The sequence below is a fragment of the Thermobia domestica genome, chromosome 14 (assembly GCF_964235325.1).
Source record: "Thermobia domestica chromosome 14, izTheDome1.hap1.1, whole genome shotgun sequence".
NCBI lineage: Eukaryota > Metazoa > Arthropoda > Insecta > Zygentoma > Lepismatidae > Thermobia > Thermobia domestica.
The window spans coordinates 153,286,439-153,299,019 of record NC_137467.1 but is presented as its reverse complement, the minus strand read 5'-3'; the positions used below and the strand labels follow the sequence as shown (position 1 = coordinate 153,299,019).

Here is a 12,581-nt window from a genome sequence, read left to right as displayed (position 1 = left end):
TGTCTTCTATTAAAAACGTACAAAAAAAGCAGGATATTACGTGATTTCACACTGTTTCTGCCCTTTCGTATTGTTTTAAATGTTTTGCTTCGGATGCTTCACAAAAATGCAGACTACGTTGTCAGATAATTGCCTCTTTGTTGGGTGAGTGAGTCATTTTAAATCTTGCAATCTCATATAAATGTGGTTTGTGTGCTTGTAATTTGTTTTTGAATGCGAGCTTGTGGAATCTTTCATTTTTTTTTCTTTATTGCTTGTTTTTACATGTGGTGGTGTTGGTAGAATTTTGCACTAAAGTATTAAAAACTAATTTTTTTTTTTTCGCAGTTCAAAGTGTATCAAAACTACATTGTGTTTGTAGATCGTTTACAATAACAATTTTTGTTTCTCCTATAGATGCACATGCGTAGAGTAGTAACTAACGTAATTGGTACAAAATCCTGTACGCGGGAAGAATAGTTGAAACTTACCGGGCAATACGAATAGATTAGTTAGTTTTTGTGTTCTCTGTTGACTAGTGTAATAGTTTTACATTTTCTTATTCATTAACTAAATTTAATACAGGAATTAATGATTGCCAAATAATTTACATGTATGCACACAATTTAGGTTCAAATCTGATATTCCCCGAAATTTCGCTTACAGCAAAGTTAATTACTCATATAACCGAAATCAGAAGGGAAAACTGTGGTTACGATCTGACTTTGAGTAACTTAATATAATTTGAAATATAACTTAGTATTTTAACGTTCGAACTGATATCCAGGTAACAATGTTTATTACAAAAATATTATGAGGTTTAGGGATTATACCTTATATATCTTATGCAAGAATAAACAGATTTCAAAAATGATATCCCAGGAGAAAGAAAACTAAAATGCATAGCAATCTGTTTATATAGTGTGTAATTGTTTATAGTAAAACTCAAGTTTTATCATTGACCAGATGAATATCGTAATTGAAACAGAGAAAGAGCTACGACAACGGAAGATAAACCAAATCAAAATATTCAATATCGAGGGCGTGTGAAGCTCTTATGTTGTTAAGGCCGATTGAACGAATACCAAAACTCCCACATTGATAATCCTAATGCAATAAATTCCTCGTTGTTTTTACTATTCATTGGGGTAAAGAAATTAGTTGCGCGTAGATATGTTAAATAAACACATACTCATAACCACACACAATAATATATGATCCGAAGAAAGAATTTCTATAAGGAATAGGAATTATAGGGAACTACATAATTTTCTTGAATGTTACGCATATATAAAGCTAAAAAACAATGTATAATGATGTACTATATAATTTTCTTGATTACTACGCACAAAAAACTGAGAAAAAATTGCAAGTATTCACTACCAACAAATTCGTCGTGGAGGGAGAGCGAGCGAGAGAAAAAATATATAAGATTCCTTCGTGGTGGTTTTCTTTTGAAACTTAAAATGCGAAAAAGATGAGAATCATGTACTTGTAACAAATAGTAGAAAATATATATTTGTAATCTTAAAGAATATAACTATTCTTCACATTTTGTACCGAAACTTTTGTAATCTAACTATATAAATTTCACGAACCAACAGAACTTTAATAATAATATTAAGAAAATCAGCATACGCAATTTAAAAAGTAATAATAATAATTTTTAATACTTGCCTTTAAAAATCAAGTCACTGTTGTGATTTTTTCAGCAATGTTTTGTTTAAATTGATTTAATTGCAAATATAGAACTAGTAGGTTACTTTGGAAACGACATCAGTAAACTAAATACATCAAAAAAAAAAAAAAGATATGTATTTGTAGAAATTATACCACGACACACTGAAATAATAGAAATCAACTATTGTACTGCAAACATTTTAACTTAAGGAGAACAAACAAAATTCAAGCGAAAAATGTTTCCCAAAGTTAAGTAAAACAGAAGTCATTTTCTTTTTCTAGGACATATTATGCGTCACGTATTCTTGTACCGGTACCAAAAACTGGTCGATATCCTAAGAAGTTGGTTTATAAGTTTGGTCCTGCGGCGACCGGGTGGCGCACTCAAAATGTATCTTCTCATGTCTTGGTGATGGGCTAAAGGTGCAGCTTTCTATCTAGTTGCATGATATTAGAACCTAAAACAACAGATGTCTAGAAGGACTTCATACTTTCAAAATGAAACTTTTAAGCTACATACCGGTGTATAAGATTTCGGAATTATTTTAGTAAAAAAAAAAAAAAACGTTAAATTCAAGCATTTAGTGTATTTCATTCTACATTATTATGCTAAAAAGTATTTTATACATAATTGCTTTAGATGATCTGTCAGTTGTACAGGAATGTATGTGAATATATAATTTTCAGTATATAGCGATTACATTATCAAGACGATGGGCAATGTTAAATGTACGCAAAAATTTTGAAACAAGTGCATGGAAATAGAGAAATCGCCTTAAATCATGTAAACAAAAGTTTATTTGCCTAACTCTCTTTATAGACAGTCACAGATAGATGAACTTTTCCATCCATTTTTTATTTCATTTTATCTTTACTTTTAATTATCTTGATAATTTTCTCCCCTAAAGAACGAGAATTTGACGACAAGATATATATTTGTCTATAACTGATGGCATATCAAATGTTATTACAATCTTTCATGCTTTTTTTATAATCGACAGAACTCTTTTGTGAATTTTGCATTGGTCGTAATTGAATTCGAAAACTTTAGAATAAAATGTTTTTAAGTTTAATTCTCACCACGGGCCTATAACGTATAATTTTTAAAACAATTTCGTTTAATGTACTATAATTAAATACTATCCCGATATTAAATCAATTTCACAGTAATGTGGATGATTAAAAACTGCACAGAGCTTGCAAATGCGAAGTAATTGTCAATATTTAATCGTGATACGGTGGATGAGACCACAGAATCATTGGGCAATGCTGCGTAGGTTTTGTCTTTTTCAGTGGCGGCTCTTCAGAGTCACTATTAGAATATTAGGTAAGGCATTTTGTAGCCATGGATTGATGCGACTTCCCTCCAAGAGCCATTAATAATCTTTTTAATTTTGTCCTTTCTTGTAAGGATCAAAATGCTTTTGATACATATAATCCTATACATTCTCAATTCATAGGTACAGTTAATTTTACCAAGGGGGTTAGCTTCTGAATGCCATAATATAGTACATTTATCATATCAGATATATCATGAAAACAATTATTAAGGATCATGTTATATTGAAAATAACATTTTTCTACATTCCGAAATTCATTTTCAAATGGTGTGTGTATTTTGTTCAATCTATCAATACTAACCTTGAAAAAGTCAAATTTCTCTCTCTTTCTTCAGCTGTATCTTTTGTGAATTTTCCATAACTAGTTTCCCCGCAAGAATTTAGCTCACTGCAGCTATATTTGGTAAATAGTGACAGGCAGCGACATCTATGAGCGTGACTGTTAACTATTAGGAATTACGATTACTCACAGACTGGCATGTTTTGCTTTTATAATACAGGCTCGTCTTTTCATTTATTTAAGCTAATTTTCTTTTCTTCGACTCCAGCATACTGAGTGCAGTGTAACGTTTTAGATTTCACATTACTGCGTGACATATTAATATTAATTATTATCTTTTTGATCGATTGACGTAAATGGTAGTGTTGAGCAGGATCACGAATAAAAGAATAAACAACCCAAGACTGTATTCCAGGATTACATGGGATAACGGCCCAGCCAATGTAAGATAACTAAGTAATTGTATGGCCCATGAAAACCGAATACTGCATTCACAAAAGCTCTTCATTGACTTGTCTCTGGTCAACTAGTTCCATTCTCTAATGTGCATTCCTGTGAGATCCATCTCCTATTCCTCGCATCTGCGCCTGTCTTTCTAATGGTCTTTGTACGATTGACTTTCAAGTTAAAATTTTGAAAGCATTCCTACTTACTTCCATTTTGGCTACATGACATGCCTACTTGAGCCTCCACATTTAATGGCCCTAACAATGTTTATATCATGCAGCTTCTCGTTATGAAGTTTCTGCCCTCTTGGATTTTATGACCATATTAGATGACGTATTATTATTCAACATATAGGATCTCATTGTGTCACCTCAACTGTTCGTAGTATGATAGAAATCTCAGATATTATAGTACATAAATTATTTTTCATTATTTAGGATTTCGCTCTCGTGCACTCTTACGGATCAGACCGTCGTACTAGTTTCTCCTCTAAACTCTTTACTTCTTTCAGGCTGGTAATTCTGGTCATGTGACCTTACACTCCAGCATGGCGCCCACCTAGCTTGGTAATTCTGATCACGTGATCTTACTTTCCAGCATGGTGCCTACTTAGCCTAGTAACACTTAACAAGTGACCTTACATTCCAATATGGCGTCCACCTATGCTAGTAACACTTAACAAATGACTACATTCCAATATGGGACCCATGTATCCTGGTAACACTTACAAGTGACCCTACATTCCAGTATGGCACCCACCTATGCTGGTAACACTTAACAAGTGACTTTACATTCCAATATGGCACCCACCCATCCTGGTAACACTAACAAATCACCCTATATTTCAACAAGGCGTCTACCTGAACGATTTATAGCTATTTTTTTCTGTTGTGTAATATTTCCTACGTCGTTTGCCTCACATTGGGTGAAATATTAGTATACTTGTAGTGCTATTTTTAATGTGTAAGATATGTTTTCACAATCTTCTGGTTAGCAATTAATTTTTTGTGTTTCCGAGTACTGTGAATAGTAGTGTTGTCTCCTTTAAGAAAAATTCTTTATGTTAAACTAAGTGTTGCGATTTATGTTTCATTTTGTAATTCTGAAGTTCTTTACTAGACATCAAATAATATCTTGCATGCAATTGCAGTAGTAGAATGAATGCATGTTTTAGTTTTATGTGTTTAAGTTTTTGATAATTTCAGTTATTAATGAGCATGCATGCTTTGGTTACGTAAGGTTTCATTTGCTGTTTTTTTGGGCTGTATTGTCTTTATAATTACCTCGAGTAATTAGACATAAAATAAATGTTTCTTGCGATAAGAGTAAAACAAATCTTATTAAACGGAAAGTAAACTATATTAATATTATAGTAAAAAATGAAATTCCACGTAAATAGTTTGTTTTCATCAGTATAACTTTCGTTGACACACAACGGTTTATTATTTTATATGTACATATAGCATGTATGGGTATAAACAGCCCCATATATACACACTTACCATATTGCCCCAGACTCAGGGCAGCATATCTAAGAAATCAAGATTGAAGTATGGCATGCGGAAAAAGAAGGCTGTCCATAAAGAGAAAAATTTAAGAAATATCTATATTAAAATCAGTGTTTGGTACCACAGCGTGATCGAGTTTTCGCGTTGTGACACTATTGGCATCCAAAGGAGCTGAGCTATTGTTTATTAGCTGCCTGCATAATCTGTGTATTTCGTTTTGTACGTCCCGCTTCATTGCTGCTGGCTCAATGTAAGCAAACACGGCAGTAGTATTAAGACGGCCTAATCAATACGTATTATAGCACGGCCAACAAGAGATGGTCTCTGACGTTTCTTACCACATGCGGTGGGACATTGTAGCCCCTACTTTGATACCAGTGTTACCAACCACGATTACTCTGTCTTATACCATTAATTAAATTGCCACTACAGTTGCACCGAAAAAAACCTTAACACGCGAGTAGTGGCAATGTCACTGCAAGCTGTCAGAGACGGTTCTCTTACTGGACGCACTATAATGAGGAGGATAGAGGTGCAAAATTTTCTTAGATACAGGGGGGTAAAATACCTAATAGCCCTGAATGTAAGACTTCCGTCATTGTTCATTATCCGTTCGACGGTAGCTTTTCTATAGTTCGTTTCACATACATCGTTTCATCACGGTATTGTAACATTCGTAAAGAGTTAAAACAGTAGATCTACTGTTTAAAATATAAGTGAATATTAATTAGAAATTAGTAACGTTTTGGGCTCAAATCACTTCAGAACATAATTTCTGGCTATGCCACTGAGTTCTAACTGTCACGTTTTGAGTTGAAGCGTAAGATCAACCACAATCTCAAAGAGGAGTTGTTTTAAATTATTTTGGACAGTTTCATTAGAACCCCTTAAAATTACTTGTGATTGTGTACTGAAGAAATATAAATATACAGTTCACACAGTCGGAAAGAACTCGTCCAAAGCTTATTTTTAAAGATGTTGACTCTGTATTTAATTGTTGAAACTTCCAAGAAAGAAGAAGAAGGAAAAACAGACTGGACAGTCGACTGCAATATTTATAATATGGTATAAAGTTGAACAGAACGGACAAATAATCACGTGAAAATATAGCATCCTCAGGAGATATCTCTCCACAATGCAAAGGAAGAAACTGACAAAATTTCTGCATTAGGGATTGACCCGTTGCTGAAATATTTCGATAGGGTCAACGCTTCAAGTTACGCTGCGATAAGTATAGTTGTAATATCGATTGAAACTATACACAATGATTCTTTTCGGACCCTATCAAACTGATTACACTTCTCCTGTACTTTTTCCTGTACATAATAACACGCGCTACTACGTAATAGGATTTATACTTTAATAATAAAAAAAATATGCGAAGGAATTTTCCTGAAACACTGACTGTAATTAATATCGTATATACTTTTTTAAATATTTTCCAGGTATTATTACAGAAGCAAAGTTCTGCAGCCAGTGTTGGGCAGGAGGTTAGTTTACAAGTTTGGTCCAAATGCGACGAATTGGAGACCGCAACAAATGTGCAAAAACTGAACAAACTGACTGAGAAATCCACGCGTTGGAACTAACTTTTAACTGTGATATATGTGTTTTTAAGTTTAGAGAGAGACCTGCATTCAGATTAAAAGTGTGAGAAGCCAACATGAATGTAATGACTGGACTTCACGACACAATATAAGAACAACTATTCGAGACAACATATCATGGTGTTGGCGTGCGTGTTTTAAGTAAGTGTTTCTAAGCATGTATGTCTTCATAAGTGTATATGCGTGTGTGTGTGTGTATGTCTTGTTTATTATTTGTTTTCATATCGTTAAGAAGGAACAAAAAAGACTCCATAAGACTTTCCGGTGTGAAAAGTTGTTGATATCACAGTTAACGTCCACAAACAGGAATGGTTTTAAAGTTCTCGCTATAAATCATATACAAGTGTATGATATTAGTATCATAACACTTCACTTGATAAAACAAACTCAACGATGTGTTTTGGTCAACATGTTATGTTCTACTATGTTAGGCAAATGTTTATATATCTCATACTTATTGTTACTTGACTTCTAAAGAGTGCTACTACAAATTTAATGATACCAGATTTGTCAATTTCCGATCGTTTGTTTTTGTTGTACAATTTTTATGACTCAGGAATATAAATAAAAATTTAACACTTGTTATACTGTTTGAAACGTTAGAAATCGAATATTTTACCACTTCAGTGGTTTTAATCACTTATAACAGAAAGTGAGCAGACATTGTATCATTGGATGTGTTTTATTGGGTTTATTCTTCGTGTAATAAACCTTCGTGATCTCTTTTATATATGTAACTACATACATATATAGGTACACACGATATATATATATGTATATAACTGATCCGATCAGTTACTGGCACAGTATTTGCCCCCCCCCCCCCCAAAAAAAAAAAATAATAATATAATTATTATTTATAATGTTGTCAAATTGTGTTTCTTACTTAAAATTGAAAGATTGAAAACCTGTTACAGTTGTATCAACTTTTGTCGTTTATACGTTTGAACTTCCTATATTGTTAGAAATATGGATCGTACTTTTTTTCGTGTCCTGTATTTAAGAGGAACTATGTAACCTGAAATTAATGGAGTACATTCTAGAGACAGAATTACATACTGAGGCAGTAAAATTGAGTTGTGTGTAATAGTTAACATTTTTATTAGACTTAATAAAATGTACTGTACAAATGTGCAATGTTCGTATAATTTTTTTCATGTTTTATATGTATATATCCGGAAACATATTCGTCCATGGACAATTGTGAATGTTATATTCCAAGCCAAAGTAACAGAGTTTATTCATTATTACCTCTTTGACAAAACTACCTTCCTAATTGTTAAAGTAGTTCATAGTAGATACAAATAAAAAAAAATAATAAAGACCAGGACATAGAAAGAGACACTGAATAATTATCGTAAGACTGTTTTTGAGCCAGTATTTTATATCTAATTAACTTACTATGGGACGACCGCCATTTACTGAAATTACTTAGTTTCATTATTATCAAATAAGGTGTAATTATTATCAGTATTCAAAAGGAAATACTGATAAATGACTTATGTCATAGCTTCATGTAAAATTGTGTTCTACATGTTACAAAGTATTGCAGAAATCTATATTTTATGCTAGTTTTTGCTTGCGCGTTGTGTATGAGACATTGCTGCTTGTGAGAAATAACCTACAAAATGTTTGGCGTACACTCCAATATTGATAACTATAAAACTAGAAATTGAAAACCTAACATATACGTTCACATACAACAACAATATTTGAAAAGTCACTTACGCATGTAGAAATTATACTCGAGGCTACCAACAAGAGTGAAATTTATGAGCTTTGTTTCTCGTGAGTGAATTAAATATTGAGCTTTGTTTCTCGTGAGCTTTGAAGTTGTTAATAGGTAAATTTTCATTGTAAAATTTATTCTGTATTACTCAACTGAATAGAATTTACATGATAAATCTTGTAAGAACGAAAAAGTAATTCGTACCATTTTTAAAATGAGTTTTAATTATTACATTATCTTTTATGTGTACTATATTATTCTAATTTGACATGCTCTATACCTATATAATGGTTCTACAAATACAATAAATCAGATTGAATCAGTATTGTCACAGCATGCATATTCCCTTGAGTTTAGTACTATAAGAATCTCGATAATTACAGCTTATTTTATAGAATTAGATTTTTGTTAAGTATATGGTAAGTGTCCACATTTTACCATAAAACTGATGAAACTTCAATGGTCTTCAAAACTGGTTTGGTAGAAAGCTGAATAAATTTTCTGATTACATGAGTGTACGGCTATCTGATAACAGGTCTTTATTTGTCAGAGATGCACCGTGTAAAGTTATGGACTTCATGTTACTTGATGCAACAATGGAAACTGACTGATATGTAATCCTCGTAATTGTTTTTTATTACTAATTTCTAAATTATTTTATTCATTATTCGAAATAGATACAAATAGAGAAAGAAAAAAATAAACGTTCTTTTTCATGTTCATGACAAACGTAATTTTTAGAAAGATTGATTTCGAGTATTGCTTCACATTTTAATACGGAAAAAAACATCACACTGAATATAGTAGAATTTATAATTATTCTATCAAATAAGAAATGATTTTTACCCACGCTTTGCACTTTCTGTGTTTACATCTGTACCTATTCCAGGTAACATTAAGTCATTTAGCACATTTCTGAATATATTGTAAGATTCAATTATAAAGGAACTATGTATGAAATAATGTTAACGGATCTTAGATAGTTAAAAATGCAAGAAAACTGCTTCATATGTCCTTTTGCACACATACACACATATATGACATTCAAACAATTACATAAATTATTTCTTTATCTGCTACCTTATAACAGCTGAATGTTGGTTTTAGTTAACGAATAAATATTAATTTTTATCCATATATTTAAGTAAAATTACTTGTGTGTTATTACATTTTCAGAGCTAATAAGACAACCAGATGCATTTAGTTATTCATTGTTATGACTAATTAAAACTTAATGAAGTAGAAAAGGGTGGAAGTGCAATTTTCTGAGCTTTGCATTACTACAGAAATATCTACTTTACCTGACAAAATAAAGAAAATAAATTTAAAAAAAAGAATTATTCGTAATAATATTCGTGATCTTTCATTCTTTTAGCAATGACTGTAAAATACAAAATAAAAAAGAAAGAAATCTAAAATAAAATATAATAATAATAAAGTTAAAATTTAGCGAGTATATCGTCTGAAAATTGTTAAAGTAATCTGAAATGCAGTTTAATATTTTCTAAAATCAGATTTTTTCCGTTATTCCTGCCGTACGATATACAATAAATAGGAATTGAAGTAAAGTTTAAGCTTTTCTAAAAACAGATTATTTTCCCATTATTCGTACCGTACGATATACAATAAATAGCAATCAAAATAAAAGGTGTGTTCATGACAATTATGAACAAAAGCACATACAATACACTTAATAAACACTGTTAGCTTTTAAATCTGAACGGTTTGTCATCGGAGTGTGAAACAGGAGTAAAGAAAAGAAACAAACCAAATGACAGAGCAAAAGTTTGGATATATTTTATTATCAACCATTAATATTGTGACTGGTTCCTTCAGTATGTTCTTGTTCATAACTACTAAGTAGGCAACTTTTATTTCGACTATAATATTCACGTATTTGAGCATTTGCAGTTAGTGTGAAGAGGGTTAGCGTGTTTTGTAAGGAGATTAAATCCATATTTACATTAAGCCATCAAAATATTAATTTTATTTTCTTGTAAGAATTGCGTTTGAATATAAACCTGTTAAAAATAACGATAAAAAAAGGTAGTCAGAGTAAACTTGAGTAAACTTGAACAACCAAGCAACACAATAGGAATGTATTTCTAATGGCGCTCATTCTTTGTTTTAACGGACGTAAAGGAAATATGATGTTGGCGATTGTCCGTTCTGGCATCAAGCCCACAGTGAGTAATATCCACAATTACATTGGACTTTTTCAGTTGAGTTTAGCGTCCCATTCAGCAGCGAGGCTATATGAGACGTGGACCTACTGAATAACGTGGAATCCGAACCACATGAGCTTCCGTCGGGAATTGAACGTGGGTCTCGCACGCCGAAGTCGCGTACGCTAAACACTTAGCAACGGAGAAGCTCAAGGGTATTTTTTAGTTTAGTATTACAAGAGGAAAAGAAATAATGAAATACTGTAGTTTCGATCAAGCATATCAACCAATCTGGCTGTAAAATATCTATATTCTGTAAAAAAACACTATAATGTAATACATTGAACATTGTTGGTTTAAAATCAGGGCTTTCAAACTGAATCGATCGTCTGTTGTTCCTGATATCTGTTAAATGGAGGTCCGTAAAACCGAAGGATGAGTGTATATAATATTTTGTGTACATATAAACTTCTTTTTTCTCAATTTTCATGTAGCAGGATGTAAAAATTTCAAGTCATGACAGGAAAACAGAACGAAAGATTTATGTCTATATATTCTGAAGTCAACACGTGATGTTTTAATTGAAAGTTTAAATTAATTGCTCCAATATCGTAGCACAAAGGTGTATTGAAGCAAAATCTATATATGTAAAAAGAATCGTGTTGTAAGGAAAAAGTTATCAGTGTTATCCTACATATATCATGTGGTTACTGTACAGGACTCCTATCATGGATGTCTGTGATATGACTTGTTGTTAATTGTTGTGTTAAAAAAAGTCAGTCACAAGTCTCCCAAAACATGCCGTCGTATAATGTAAATAGTTCATTTTAAGTTGAAACTTGAAACAACACCATGAAAGGAGCCACCTGAATGTATATATATATATATATATATATATATATATATATATATATCGGTGCTCGGAAAGACAATTTTCCTAGTCTCGTTTTTGTTAAGAAATCTTTTTTAAATATAGAGAAAAATTTAATGATTATGTTGTGCGATATATTAATTTTTAGATATATATATATCTATCGTTATAACTATAAAACATCACATAAGAGCATTATTATGTTTAATTATTTTTAAATTGTTCGAGTTCATAATTATTTGTATGTTTTTTTAAAAAATAAATTATTAAACATTTTTATGCTTTCTAACAATTTTTCATTTTTGCTATAAATGCAATTGTTTGTAATGTTGAAGATTTTCATTGTGTGTATATATATATTTTTCTTTTTATATGTATTGAACCATCAAGAAATGAGAAATGTGTGACAAATTGAAATCGTGTATGCGCTAAATTTGAGCTGATTTTTTTTATAAACTAAAGAAAAAGAGTTTGTACTTTCTGAGATTGTAACTGAAGGTTTATTATATGATTGTTGCAATGCGTATTACATCTTGTTTATCTATTGTATCTATCTGATACGTCAAAATACAGCTCTTACAATTTATTTCCTGATTTTATTTATTTATTAAGATAATAAAATTATACTTCATTTAGAGCCGGCTCTACCATATGTGCAACACGTGCGTTTGCGCTGGGCGGCAAAATTCGAAAGGCTGCAAAATCTGCAATGACTATATTATTTAAAATAAATATTTCTTGTTGGAAACAGACTTCATGATGATTGTACTTAAATTTACTAAGCTGACCTTCTATTTGAATACTATCTTCATGAATCAAGTTTAGGTCGGATAAGTTTAAGGTCAAAAGCTCCGTGCAGTGCTAAAGCAAATGATCAGATAAATCCCATCATGAATTGCTTGATTGTTGTCAAATAGAAGAACTCAGTTCTCGAACAATAGCGAACACCTGGTCCGTTTAGTTAGTTATCACAAT

At 31.6% G+C, this 12,581-nt stretch overlaps 1 protein-coding gene across 5 annotated transcripts in view; it reads left to right on the top strand.

Moving 5' to 3' along the window:
* LOC145670412 (ETS homologous factor-like) overlaps positions 1 to 12,192 on the top strand; it is a 57,597-nt gene extending 45,405 nt beyond the window's left edge. For 3 of the 5 annotated variants that reach the window (XM_081739067.1, XM_081739069.1, XM_081739070.1), the window contains exon 8: positions 1,942 to 2,095. In XM_081739067.1, the coding sequence (XP_081595193.1) occupies positions 1,942 to 2,080 (139 nt within the window). In that variant the 3' untranslated portion in view covers positions 2,081 to 2,095. Of the gene's footprint in view, positions 1 to 1,941; positions 2,144 to 6,679 lie in introns of those variants that run through there. The other 2 variants (XM_081739068.1, XM_081739071.1) reach the window with 2 other exon arrangements.
* The last annotated feature ends 389 nt before the right edge of the window (positions 12,193 to 12,581 follow it).